General features: G+C 43.2%; 3 protein-coding genes across 3 annotated transcripts; 2 read left to right on the forward strand and 1 right to left on the reverse strand.

The window, feature by feature from the left end:
• The first annotated feature begins 241 nt into the window (after positions 1–241).
• Positions 242–3,253, forward strand: LOC308170587 (tripartite motif-containing protein 16-like). The gene is made up of 6 exons (XM_080545391.1): positions 242–800; positions 1,032–1,136; positions 1,472–1,705; positions 1,943–2,102; positions 2,257–2,310; positions 2,464–3,253. Exons 1-6 carry the CDS (start codon positions 318–320, stop codon positions 2,985–2,987), a joined length of 1,560 nt encoding a protein of 519 aa, XP_080401517.1. The 5' UTR covers positions 242–317; the 3' UTR covers positions 2,988–3,253.
• A 905-nt stretch (positions 3,254–4,158) lies between these two features.
• LOC308170294 (dynein light chain roadblock-type 2) lies at positions 4,159–7,087 on the reverse strand. The gene is made up of 4 exons (XM_080545062.1): positions 7,027–7,087; positions 6,502–6,577; positions 6,047–6,214; positions 4,159–4,467 (listed from the first exon to the last, which is right to left on the reverse strand). The coding sequence occupies exons 1-4, from the start codon at positions 7,027–7,029 to the stop codon at positions 4,424–4,426; spliced, it is 291 nt and encodes a 96-aa protein (XP_080401188.1). The 5' UTR covers positions 7,030–7,087; the 3' UTR covers positions 4,159–4,423.
• Positions 7,088–7,517: 430 nt separating this feature from the next.
• Positions 7,518–12,705, forward strand: LOC308170193 (26S proteasome non-ATPase regulatory subunit 7-like). The gene is made up of 8 exons (XM_080544955.1): positions 7,518–7,621; positions 7,907–7,998; positions 8,202–8,294; positions 8,863–8,960; positions 9,080–9,160; positions 9,435–9,526; positions 9,884–10,082; positions 12,040–12,705. Exons 1-8 carry the CDS (start codon positions 7,548–7,550, stop codon positions 12,289–12,291), a joined length of 981 nt encoding a protein of 326 aa, XP_080401081.1. The 5' UTR covers positions 7,518–7,547; the 3' UTR covers positions 12,292–12,705.
• Positions 12,706–13,842: the final 1,137 nt, after the last annotated feature.

Below are 13,842 nucleotides of genomic sequence, written 5' to 3' on the forward strand. Positions count from 1 at the left end.
TATTACTATTACTAATATTATAAATGAAGCCCCATGATTCTATTCATTTAGTTAATATGTTCAGTTCAGACTGGCTGTGACAGACCACTCCTGCCCCCTGCTGGCCAGACCTGGTATCTCACATCTGGGTTCACAGACTGAATCAGGAAGTCCCCTTCAGCTGTGTTGAAACCACTCCTACTCCGTAGAACAACCGGTTCAAAGTCTGCCTGTCTGTGTGGATCAAAATGGCAGAGGCCGTGGACTCGATCTGCTGTTCCATCTGCCTGGACCCACTGAAGGATCCTGTGACGACTGCCTGTGGACACAGCTACTGTATGGATTGTATTAATGGCCATTGGGATAATGACGACCAGCAGCCTACAGTCTACAGCTGCCCTGTCTGCAATGAAAGTTTTCTCTCCAGGCCTGTCCTGAAGACCAACACACTGCTGGATGAAATGGTGGAGAAACTAAAGAAGACATCACTCACAGTTCCTGCTCAGTGTTCTGCTGGACCTGGAGATGTGGAGTGTGATGTCTGCAGTGGAACAAAACTCAAAGCCACCAAGTTCTGTCTGGTGTGCCTGGCCTCTTACTGTGAGACTCACCTCCAGCCTCACTATGAATCTGCTGCCTTTAAAAGACATAAACTGGTCAACGCCTCTGCAAAACTGCAGGAGAGGATCTGCCTTCATCATGACAAACCTCTGGAGGTGTACTGCTGTACTGACCAGCAGGTTATCTGCTGTCTGTGTGTGATGGATGAACATAAAGGCCATGACACCGTCTCAGCTGCAGCAGGAAGGACTTGGAGACAGGTAAGGAGTAGGACTCTGTTTAATGAACTACACACACACACACACACACACACACACACACACACACACACACACACACACACACACATTGTGTCAATGACAATGAATACATAAAGGAACGAAAGACAAAGAGAAGAAATCACATTTGAAAAGAAACACTTGAAATTCTCCTACACCGGACTCCTGCTTTTGGTACATTCACCTTTAATTCAATGTAATATCGTTATCCAGATGCTGCAGATACAGCTGCACGGGGAGATACAGAGAAACAGGTTTGAACTGCAGCAGAGAGAGGAAAAGGTACAAGAAGTGAAGAAGGCTAAGGAGACTATCAAGGTGAGTGCTGTGTTACAGAGCTGGTTCAAATGGACCCCTTCCTCTCTCTGGGGGGGTGGCTGTGGTTCAGGAGGTAGAGCTGCCGTCTAATGATCGCAAGGTTCGCAGATCGGCGGTTCGAGCCCCGGCTGGCCACATGTCGAAGTGTCCTTGGGCAAGACACTGAACCCCAAATTGCTCCCAGTGAGCGGGCCGGCGCCTTCCATGGTAGCTTGTCGCCATTGGTGTGTGAATGTGTGTGTGAATGGGTGAATGAGAGGCGGTTGTAAAGCGCTTTGGATAAGTGCAGTCCATTTAGCCGAATCAAGTGTCGTCTTCTATCTGTGTCCTCACAGATGTCCGCAAAGGAAGCAGTGAATTACAGCGATAGGATCTTTGCTCAGCTGAAACACTCTATTAAGAGAAGAGGCATTGAAGTAAGAGAGCTGATCAGAGTCCAGGAGAAGGCGGAAGTAAGTCAGGCTGAAGAACTCCTGGAGCGTCTGGAGCAGGAGGTCGCTGAGCTGAGGAGGAGAGACGCTGAGATGGAGCAGCTCTCACACACAGAGGATCACATCCATTTTATCCAGGTGACAAGTTACAACTCTGACTTAGATGTCCCTCACAAAAAAATATACAAACTCTCCAACCTCTCTCTTCCACTCTCTCCATCTCTCACTCTCTCTTCCACTCTCTCTCTCTCTCTCTCTCTCTCTCTCTCTCTCTCTCTCTCTCTCTCTCTCTCTCTCTCTCTCTCTCTCTCAGTGAAATGAGGTTGAACATTAACATGCTTACAGTACTTTTGACCTTATTCCTTTTCTCTGTAGAGTTTTCAGTCTCGCAGTCTCTCTTCTGGACCTGAGGCCTCACCCAGCATCACTGACTATCCACAAATCTCCTTTGAGCATGTGAACACGTTTGTCTCTGAACTGAAATACCGAATTCAAGAAATTGGCAAACTGGAAATAGCCCGGAAATCTCAAAGAGGTACGGCAAACATAGGTAGGTATGGACAGTGGTCATGTTATCACAAGCTTAAAACCTTCAGTTAATCATTAGTTCGAATGAGGTACTGCATTATTTATTTATCTAATATGAAACATTAGGGACTAGTGATATTTGATACTATCTCTCCCCTAAGTGCCCAAAGTTAAGGTTGACCTCCCTACTATACCCCTGGATGAGCTTCCAGAACGTGAGTAACAATATATGTTTTGCCATACATTTATAAATACTGTACATAATACATAAATACTTTTCCCCCCAAAACACTGCATTGACAGAAACATGAGCAAAACTAGCTTCATTAGTTCATGCATTTTCATGAGCTCTCTTTTCAACATTATAGACTCCTTGCAGCTGACATTGGATCCCAATACAGCCAATGAGCACCTGTGTCTGTCTGAGGAGAACAGGAAGGTGACCCGGACCAGGTCAGCCCAGTCCTGCCCGGACCATCCAGAGAGGTTCAGCCACCTCAGACAGGTGCTGTGCAGAGAGGCTCTGTCTGGAGCCCATGTCTGGGAGGTGGACTGGAGTGGGGACAGAGTGGATGTAGTCGTCTCATACAAAGGGATAGAGAGGAAGGGATCCAAATCTATGTGTATCTTTGGACGCAACGATCAGTCGTGGAGTTTAGTCTGCAAAAAAGATTCCACCTGCTCTTTCTTCCACAATAAGAACAAGACTGAAGTCTCTGTTCCCTGCTCCTCGAGAATAAGAGTGTACCTCGACCACAGGGCAGGAACTCTGGACTTTTACAACGTCTCACACACAATTACCCTCCTTCACCACGTCCTAACCACGTTCACTCAGCCTCTCTATGCTGGGGTTGGAGTGTATGGCTCAAAGCCATGTGTACAGATATTGTGACGGTGTTAAAACCGAAGATACTGACACACTCAGTGATTGTTTTGTTTAAAAAATGTAAAAGGAATGTGATGAACACACTTCTCTACTTTGAGGCTAGTGTGTTATAATCTGATAATGGCTGGAATTGTATATTTAATTAGATTTCTTTGAAAATATAATGATAAATATGATATGCCACTACTGTAAATTAACTTTCAGCTTTTTTTATCTGCTGAACAGTTTCTACGTTATAACCTACGACTCTGCTGTCTGAATGTCCAAGGACACTTACATGAATAAAATATCAATCAATCAATCAATCCTAAAGCTATACTGTTTGAATCTATTCACCACAATGCCTTGTTGATACATGAAATGCTGTGAAATGCTCTATCCAACATTTGGTTGAGACACAATGGTCTCTTCATGATTTCAGATGTTTACATTTCCTCTGCCTCTTGGGTTGTGTAATGGGAAAGCATGGAGATGACTAATCTTCTGGCCTGCAGGTCAACCCTCCACATTTGAAAGGAGTTGCACCAACAGCACATTAGGCTGGCCCCGTGTTTCATGTACCGGCCATAAAAGCACTTCAATGGTAAATGGGCTGACTTACAGTATATAGCGCCTTATTCCAAAGCGCTTTACAACGGCCTCTCATTCACCCATTCACACACACACATTCACACACCAATGGCGGCAAGCTACCATGCAAGGCGCCGGCCCGCTTATTGGGAGCAATTTGGGGTTCAGTGTCTTGCCCAAGGACACTTCGACATGTGGCCAGTCGGAGCTCGAACTGCCGATCTGCCAACCTTATGATCATTAGACGCTGATTCTACCTCCAGCGCCACAGCCGCCCCACTTCATGTGTTTACTAATGGCTCATGAAGAACATCCATGTTGTCTTTGTAAGTTGTATGTGTTACTTGAGTTGCATGTTACCTTTTCAAGTCCACAAAGAAAGGACACACTGAGTACATCCAAAACATTCTCTGGGTCAGAGACAACTTAGCAAGACATACGGTCAAAGACCTTACACAGTAGTATTGAGTTTCAGGTTGATAATATATTGATCTGCATAATATCATCAACCGCCCATTTAACTTTATGCACATAGCCACAAAAAACACCAAAAGTGATGAGATATTTCTGGTTTATTTTATTTCATGAATTGATGACATTGGCTCATGTACCAGGTGTTCTCCAGTTACAATTGAGTAAAGTTAAAATAACCATGTCCATAAACGCTGAGTGCAGTTTGGAAGACTTAACAAACACTGTTGCAAAAAAAGACGAGGGGAATAAGTAGTGGGGCTGGATACCGCAGGGTTAACACACAAAAAAAAAAAAAAAAAAAGTTAGAAAAAGAGAAAGATAAATATAAAGAAAAATCTGTACAGCATAAAGAACAGTGTGTGAGGAGCCTGACTGTCACAGGACCACCAGGGGCTTTTCTATTCACTGGGGTTCTGGATGACTATCAACAGATACTCCTTGTCTGGAAAAGAGAGAGAGAGAGAGAGAGAGAGAGAGAGAGAGAGAGAGAGAGAGAGAGAGAGAGAGAGAGAGAGACGTTGTAAAACCACTGAGTGTGATTCTTTACATTTCACATTACATAGCTGTTGAGAATCATTACAGCAAATAAATGGCTAAATATAATTAAAAAATGCTTAAAGGGATAGTTCACCCGAATTACAAAATCACATATTTGGTTCAAATGTCAATGGACCCTAAGTTAGCATATTAGAAATGTCATGCTCAAATCATCTCAAATACATCTAATGAAGTAATTGAGTCTTCAGAAAATTGTAGATGATTTGGGAATTACATTTCGAACATGCTAACTTAGGGTCCAAATACTCTCATGTCACCCCTCTCCTTCGCACCCTGCACTGGCTCCCGATAGCAGCTTGCATCAGATTCAAGACCCTGGTGCTTGCCTACCAGGCAGCTAAAGGGACAGCCCCTGCCTATCTGAAGGAAATGGTCACCCCCCAAACATCAGCCCGCTCACTCCGTTCCTCCACCTCGGCTAGCCGACTGGCCCCACCACCTCTAAACAGCAGTCGTGCTGCCCGATCACGTCTCTTCACAACACTGGCTCCCCGCTGGTGGAATGAGCTCCCCACGGCTGTCAGAACTGCAGAGTCACTACCCATCTTCCGTCGTAGACTGAAGACCCATCTCTTCAGGTTACACCATAACTGCTCCTCCTGAGACATCTTCTGCCCCTCAGCACTACGTCTCCTAAAGACACCCGCTTTCCCCTCTACTGTGTCCCTAAAAACTTCTATTGCCCCCCATTGTACTGTTTCTCTGTTTCTCCAGTGTAAAAAACTAAAAATAAAAAAACTAGGTTTTAGAAGATGGTGATAGGAGAAGGTTTTTCCTTCTATCAATGGCCCCGGGCCTGAGCTGGATTACTCTTCCTGCTACGAATGGTGGACTGATGATTCACATGCTTAGTATTCAAATGTATTGATTGTAAGTCGCTTTGGAATAAGGCGTCTGCTAAATGCCAAAAATGTAATGTAAATGGTCCATTGACTTGCATTGCATTTTGGTTAAATACCCTAACAATGACCTGTTCGTTTACAGCGCTGAGATAATCAACCAAAGTGTTGATTAAAAAGTTTGTCATTGTCCATAGCCTCCTTTTAGGGTCCTTCTAATAGTTCGCATATTTTGTTTTTTATTCTGCTTGCTTGCACTACTGACTGTCTAGCCTACTTTTATTTTTAAATGTTAAATATATTTGTGGGTTCAGGTCAGGTCAGGTTCATTGTTTTATCTGTATGGTATCGGGTCAAGCGGGCCCTGTGCCATGTCTATAAACCTGCAGGGAGGGTGCAGGCCCATAGACAGCTGACCTACGCATCACTAATGGTTAGTGACAGTGCCCAGATAAACAGAACCAAAGTGTTGATTAACATCTGTACTTGTCCCTAGACTTAGGGTAAAGAACCAAATATGTGATTTTGTCATTTGTCTGAACTATCCCTTTAAGGCTAATGGCTAGTTTACTCATCATGCACCACACAGTAACTCGTCCAGTAAACCACCTCCCCTTCTCTTACCCGGTGCCACCATGATCTCGTGCTTCTTGGAGCGAATGCGTAGGAAGGTGAGGTCATTCTGTGGGTCAATGTCTCTCACCGTGCTCCTGGCTTTCATAGTGAGCTGGTGCAGCAACCCTGCATACTGCACTGTGGTGGAATTATCTAAGGTAGTTCTGATTGGGATACCTGAGAAAGACCAAGACAATTAGGGCACCATTTTAAACATCAGCATTTTTTACAGCAGGGGTGTGTAAACAATATTAGTAGTAAGCTAACGAGGCATTCCACCAAGTTGACTATAACCTAAAACACCTGGTTGCCTGAAGAGTATGTACTGTAGTAATGGCATTGGGCCGCAGAAAGGAGCGAAAGGAGTTAGTGATGGATTTCAGACTACTAAGTAGTGTGTTTTCATTCTATAGTTTGCTGTTATGATGTCTTAATGATGTCTCAGTGCTGCGTTGTTGGTTTACCTTCTGCATTAACCACTATGGTTCCGATCACACCTTTGTGAGTCTGAATCCTCTTCAGAGTCTCCTCGACTTCAGCCTGCAGAAGACATTGAAACGACTATTAGTTGTAGATATCCCCAGATCCCAGACTGTGAAAACAAACTGCATGCAAACTGCTGCTCTGCTACTAGCTATGTTTTATACTGTATATTTCTATGTATTTTGTATTTTGAATTTTTTTGTAACTGTTTTTTTTAATTTATTGTTGTACGGCGACCTTGAGTGCCATGAAAGGCGCCTTATAAAATAAATGCATTATTATTATTCACACCAGCCCAGCTAAACAACGTTAGAACACAGTCACAACAAGAAGCTAACGTTAGCTTAGCATACTACTAGCTTAGTTAATACCTGCTGGTCTGGCCAGCTTAGCTATGGAAAGACACATATGAAAAGGTTGATTCCATTGCCTGTTAATCTGTTAATGACACGCAGCTAACCGACTATGGTTTAAGATCATTGGGTTGTTAAACAGACAGTTCTTACCATGTTTGCAGGTTGCTAAGCTCCGTAAACAGTCAACGGTGTCCTGTCACTGGGGCGTTATTCTCTGTTGCTAGGAGAACCGGAAGTAGCTATCAAACTTGTATGTATGTATGAATATATTTAAAAAAATATAATTGCTTATAATTTATTTTTTAGCTATTTCTTTACTTAACGTTTTTTTTTACTACCATACAGATTTTTTATTTATTTTTATCTACTCACTAAATTGTTGGTAAAATTGGTAACTTGTTTATATGTGTGTGGCTAGATGGACAAATCTATATCGTATATATGTATGCAGACATGTTTGAGAGGGAGGGATGGGTGGAGGGCAGGGAGAAAAACAGAAAATATTCATGCCTTTTTCAATGTACATGACATCTTCTATACTGGAATAAAACATATTATAAAAAATAAAAAAATAAAAAATAAAATTGACAGGAAGTAGCTGGAGTTCTCCATGGTGTCACGTCCTAACACGTCCCCAGCTAACACAGTTCCGTCGCCAACTTCACATCACCATGCCCGAGTTAGCGGTCCAGAATGTGGTCGTCCACCCGCTGGTGTTGCTCAGCGTGGTGGATCATTTTAACAGGTAGGTTAGCTCATTCCTGAGAGCCATATCTCTTTAGAACTCATTGTTTTCCATGCCACTTTTACTAGCTACACGTAAATGAATCGCAGGCCTTTGCTTGTTTAGCTCACTAGCTAACCTGCTGAGTCAGAAACCAAACCCCCTTTCAATCTGTGTAACAAGTTTTTCTACACATCCTCAAAAGCTTGCATTATGTCTGTCAGTTAGCTCCCTAAATGTGGCTTCGAGTATGACTATGAACTATGAACTATGATGTATTGATTTGGTAAATGTTGTTTTTGACAGAATAGGGAAAGTTGGCAACCAGAAGCGAGTAGTGGGAGTCCTGCTTGGCTCCTGGCACAAGAAGGTCCTGGATGTGTCCAACAGTTTTGCAGGTGAGTTGTTCCCCTTTCAGGTGTGAAGAGGGGCAAGATGTCATGATATTCATTCATAGGGTGAAGTGATCACGTTTATGAGAGTAGACGGAAAGTATTGTACATCATGAAATGAAGTGAAAAGTGACTGCAGTTGACTGCAGTGCCTGTGGCTGTGATGGACTGAGTTTGCTGATGTGTTTCTGTTGCTGTTGTCCCCCCAGTGCCATTTGACGAGGACGACAAGGACGATTCAGTGTGGTTCCTGGACCACGACTATCTGGAGAACATGTATGGAATGTTCAAGAAGGTCAATGGTGAGTCATATGACTCTCGGTATCCCCCCCCCCCCACCCTGGGATACGATGACAATGAAAACACTATGATGGCTGCACATCCCTGGTTAATGTGATCACTCGATAACCTTTGCACTACTGATGTTTACATGACTACCGTGGCACATACTGTATATTGCACATTGCACATGTCTCTTGATAGAGCTTCTTTTAGACATCTGCATATTACATATTGTACATAAACTACCACACTGTACAAACGACCTTAACTGTACCTAGTTCATAACTGAATATGCCTCTAAACTAAACTGATGTTTACAATACTGCCTTTGCTCATACTGTATATTGCACACTTACCTATCACTGTCGTTGTCATGTTTTATTTATATCATGTTCTTATATCACTATTTGCACTTCTAGTTAGATGCTGAACTGCATTTCATTGTATAGTACTTGTACTTTGCGATGACAATAAAGTTGAATCTAATCTAATTGTCTACCACAGTGTGACGTCTGTTTAAAATCAGTTGCACTCTCTACATTGTGTTGCTATTAGATGCTTAAACCTCTATTTTCTCTGTTTTTGCAGCCAGAGAAAGAATTGTTGGCTGGTATCACACAGGTCCAAAACTACATAAAAATGACATTGCCATCAATGAACTTGTCAAGCAGTACTGCACTAATTCAGTAAGTGATTTCCACTACAAGCTTGACTTTTTCTAATAATTTCCATAATCTTCTGCTTTCATGCTTGAAATCTCAGATCGAACATTGAATTAATGTTGACTTTCAATGTGTCCTGTCAGGTCTTAGTCATCATCGATGTGAAGCCAAAGGACCTGGGTCTACCGACAGAAGCCTACTTCTCTGTTGAGGAAATACATGATGTAGGTTGGGCGTTGGCATGTACTGCTTGAGCATAAATGACACATGCTCTTATCTCAGAGACATTTTTGTAGATCTGAAAGGATTGAATAGATTTGGTATTGGATATTTTCAGTTGGTAGGTTTTAGCGATTTGACACAACATAGATTTTATGGGACAAGGACTCATTCTGACATTGTCCACTCTTGGGTTCGAAACCTCTTGCTAAAAATGTTTGATTTAGGTGGGTATCACTAAAGCTTTCTCACTAAGCTACTGGTCTACCACTCATTCAGGACGGAACTCCAACCTCAAAGACGTTTGAACACGTGACCAGTGAGATCGGGGCAGAAGAGGCAGAGGAAGTTGGGGTCGAGCACCTGCTCAGGTATACATGACCTTTGACCTGGACCCTGCAACACACACACACGCACGTACGCACACACGTAGGCAGCCATACTCTGTGTTAAACTGTCTTTTCTATTCAGACCGTATTCTAGTAAGTAAGTAAGTAAGTAAAGTTTATTTCTATAGCACCTATCCCAGACCAGGGGTCACAAAGTGCTTTACATATAAGAACATAATAAAAGAGCAACAGTTATAGCAGGTTAAAAGAAAATAGGTAAACAAGTGAAAATGAGAACAAGTAACAAATAGTGTACAACAAGATTAACAGGACACAAAAAGACAGGCCAATTCTGAGCTAAGGTCTGAGCTACTCTGTTCCTCTGGTTCCTCCTGTCAGAGACATCAAGGACACGACGGTGGGCACCCTCTCCCAGCAGATCACCAACCAGGTGCACGGCCTGAAGGGGCTCAACATCAAGCTGCTGGACATCAGGGCCTACCTGGAGAAGGTGGTGGCGGGGAAACTGCCCATCAACCACCCCATCGTCTACCACCTGCAGGACGTCTTCAACCTGCTGCCTGACGTCAACCTGCTGGTAGGGTGACGGGGTGTTTTTTTTACGTGTGTGTTATAATGAAGCGTTATGGAAGGAGAAGCTGTGGTATATCGTGGATATCGGCACAGCTAGCGGGGTGGTTAGGCACGACGCGAAGCGGAGTGCCGTCATATATACACAGGGCTTAAAGTTCTCCGGCACGGTGCCGGATTTCCGGCGTGGGGGAATTTTGAGCAAAGAAAATAAAAATAAATCACATGCTATGACACAGCTATACTAGAACGAGGAGTAAGGAATAAATGGCGCTGAGCATAGATAGAGGAGAGTAGTGACGGGAAGCCTTATGGGACGTGGTGCCTCAAACTCAGGGAGCCGGGTGCTTGTTTCTGTACGCCGTGCTCAAAGAAACTCGTCTACGGCAGTAGTGGGAAGAAGGTTATTGCTCGACATGCCTCAGATCCCGGTCACCAAGCGTCGGTTCGAGAGCTTGCTCATACAACAACCTTGCCGGGAGCGACGGCTACAGGTACCACTTCATCTTCAATGACCGACCGTGTTTGCGAGCAAAAGATCTGTGTGTGCGCGTTTATAGCTGAACATGATCTGTCTTTCACAATGGCTCAGCCACTCGTCGATTTGTGCAAGAAGCTACCAGAAGACAGAAATGCACTGACAAAGCTGTCCGTTTCCAATCAGCACGTCAGCTATTTAAACACACATGGCCTTGCCCCGGAATTTAAAAAACGGCTGTGTGAAAAGCTTAAAAAAGCAACGTTTTCAATGAATATCGACGAAGCTACTAATCTTAACATGGACAAAATCCTCAATGTCCTTGTTCGATTTTTTTATGATGATCTGGCCAAAGTAACAACACAACACCTAGTCAGCAGGAAAGTAAACATCGCCAACTCGTCAGCCCTCATGCAGGAGCTCAAAGATATCCTGGAGTCCAATGGTCTTGACTGGTCACTAGTCATCAGTATTCTACTTGATGTAGATCTATTGATCTATTGTTATAGTGACTTAATAAGTGGCTTAATAAGTGATGCAATCAGTTTGGCCTTAAGTGATTTAATCAGTTTGTTCTTTTAAAGACATCTAAATATATTATTTTATTTTTGTATTGAGTATAAAACAGTATTAATGCATTTTAACATTGAGACATATATGTTGTATTGACTATAAAATAGTATTAATGCATTTAAACATTGAGACAAGAAGCTGTCTTCTGTACCCGCTCTCCCAATATCTCAAACTGTGACCCCCTCCCCAAGAAAAAGTTTCAGGCACAGGATTTTTTCCCACTTTAAGCCCTGTATACACCCCCTAGCTGTGCCGATATCCACGATATACCACTGATTTTTTCACAAAAGAGAGACAAGACAAACTTTTAATTAATGTGTTTTAATGGAACTATGTTTTATTGTTAAGGCCAATGCACACGGCGTGCGATTTTGTCGCACGACAACATTCGATTCTCAATTCACACCAATGAATGTGAATGGAGAATCGAATGTTGTCGTGCAACAATATCGCATCGCACGCCGTGTGCATTGTCTAATTGGGTCTCATTCAAAACAATGGAATCGAATTCGGCGGTGCGACAAAATCGCATTGGCCTTAAGTGTATTTATCCGCTGAACAGTTGTTTATCGGTTGCTAAGCAACGGTAAGAATTCAATAACGGTAATATAAACAAACGCGGAGTAATATGAAAAGATGTGTCAACATTCCATTTAGCCGTGCGTACATCATGGATATCGGCATGGCTGGAACGCAAACTGACCAATAGAGACAATGGACCGGATCTATCCGTTGTATAATGTATATTCAATGATGAACAGCTATCAGGAATAGTATTTCTTATCTTCAAATATTTAATCATGAAAACAATGAATTGGTAAACCGTCCTGCTGTCTTTTATGCAGATCCCACCTCGGCTGAGGTTTCTTGATAGATGAGTATCCATTAATTCTCTTCCCAAATCTATCTGCAGGAGTTCACGAGAGCCTTCTACCTGAAGACCAACGACCAGATGTTAGTGGTGTACCTGGCCTCCCTGATCCGGTCTGTGGTGGCGCTGCACAACCTGATCAACAACAAGATCTCCAACAGAGACGCCGAGAGGAAGGAGGGACAGGAGAAGGAGGAGGGCAAGAAGGAGAAGGAGAAGGAGAAGAAGGAGGAGAAGGAGAAGGAGAAAGGCGATGCTGCCGCGTCCAAGAAAGAGGACAAGAAGAAGAAGTGAAGCGTGTGTGATGAGGTTTATGTCTCGACTCGTACCCTATTCAACAGGGTGGTGCAGTGCTTTTGGCCAGAGTCCACATGCCTTTGTACAGTATGTGGGTCTAAAAGTAGTGCACCCTCTGTGGACTACGGTGTCAATTGAGGATAGGCCATGTGGTCGTAACTGGCACTTAATGACTGACTGTTATAGTGCAGAGGGGGGGGGGGGATACCTGTATGCTTGTTGTGTTCTTTTCTTTTACTTTGAGAACATGTTTTTTTTGTGTGTTTTCATGGTTGGTGCCTGGTGTTGTACATAATGGTTGCCTTGGAGCTCTTATCTTTTGTATGTAAGAAGAGGAATGTTGAGTATCTGTATTGCTCAATAAAGAATGGGATCATATTAAACCTTTTTTTTATGATTTCAATTGCCCAATCCTGTGTTCTCTTTCACCTCTGATAGGAGTTAAGGTGTCTGCACTTCACAAAGCTGTATGCTACAGTATGATGTGGTTATGCATGTATGCTATAGTATGATGTGGTTATGCATGGCTCTGTCCTGGGTTTTCTGTCTCAGTAGACACACACACACACACACCTAGAAAATATAAAGTGATAAAGCAGTTTATATCTGCTCTCTGACAGTCAAGATGATTGGTCCTTTACTGAGTCCAGCTCAGTGGCCTTGCGGTTAGAGTGTCCGACCTGAGATTGGGAGGTTGTGAGTTCGATCGCCCTGCTCTGGGCCATTAGGCTTGAGAACCACCGGCTACTTACTTAATTTACTGAGTCGTACAACCTCGTGGACAACATAAGACAAGGGCTATGAAGAAAGGCATGTACACTTAAATTAACACTTAATTAGGAACACCTGTACGCCTTCTCATTCATTCAGGTGGTGTAACGGTGTGGGGTGGTATGTTCTGTTGGCACAATTTGGGCCTGTTAATGCCAATTAATCATTGCCTGAATACCACAGCCTATTTGAGTATTGTTGCTGACCATGTGTATCCCTTCATGGCCACAATGTACCCGTCTTCTAATGGCTACTTTGAGCATGACAATGCATAATGTGACAATGAGTTCAATGTTCTTCAGTGGCCTTCCCCAGTCACCGAGTCACCCCGTCGGGATGCGGTAGTAGAACGGGAGACTCGGCAGGAATTGCGTAAAGCAATCATGTCATCATGGACCAGAATCTCAAAGGAATGTGTCCAACATCTTGTGGAATCAATGCCATGAAGAATTGAGCTTCAAGTTCTTGACAGCAAAGGGAGGCCCTACCCCAGGATAAGTATAGGCTAGTGTTCCTAATCAAGTGTTCGGTGAGGGTTTATATTTATTACAGCGCAGTGTGAGTGTGAAGAACAACGTCCTTCTAGTCAGGTTTGTTATATCATTTCGTGGGAATTTTTGGGGGATTTGCTAATCCATACATTTTTGGAAAGGGCATTGTATGAGGAATCAGAAAATATATGTTTCCATTTGCACAGATTCATTGAGACAATGCAGCAGAAAACTAACGAGGGGTTCCAGTGAGAGACAGTCAGCTATGGATGGCAGCACTTCTGAA

This window comes from Nansenia antarctica (genome assembly GCF_963989245.1).
Source record: "Nansenia antarctica genome assembly, chromosome: 14".
NCBI classification, from domain to species: domain Eukaryota; kingdom Metazoa; phylum Chordata; class Actinopteri; order Argentiniformes; family Microstomatidae; genus Nansenia; species Nansenia antarctica.

Coding starts and splice junctions, on each gene's coding strand:
- LOC308170587 (XM_080545391.1), top strand. CDS start 318: ATGGATTGTATTAATGGCCATTGGGATAATGACGACCAGCAGCCTACA. Junction 801..1,031: donor CAGGAAGGACTTGGAGACAG/GTAAGGAGTAGG, acceptor ATCGTTATCCAG/ATGCTGCAGATACAGCTGCA. Junction 1,706..1,942: donor ATCACATCCATTTTATCCAG/GTGACAAGTTAC, acceptor TTTTCTCTGTAG/AGTTTTCAGTCTCGCAGTCT.
- LOC308170294 (XM_080545062.1), bottom strand. Junction 6,215..6,501: donor CATAGTGGTTAATGCAGAAG/GTAAACCAACAA, acceptor GGTCTTTCTCAG/GTATCCCAATCAGAACTACC. Junction 4,468..6,046: donor CGAGATCATGGTGGCACCGG/GTAAGAGAAGGG, acceptor TCTCTTTTCCAG/ACAAGGAGTATCTGTTGATA.
- LOC308170193 (XM_080544955.1), top strand. CDS start 7,548: ATGCCCGAGTTAGCGGTCCAGAATGTGGTCGTCCACCCGCTGGTGTTG. Junction 7,999..8,201: donor TGTGTCCAACAGTTTTGCAG/GTGAGTTGTTCC, acceptor TTGTCCCCCCAG/TGCCATTTGACGAGGACGAC. Junction 8,295..8,862: donor AATGTTCAAGAAGGTCAATG/GTGAGTCATATG, acceptor CTGTTTTTGCAG/CCAGAGAAAGAATTGTTGGC.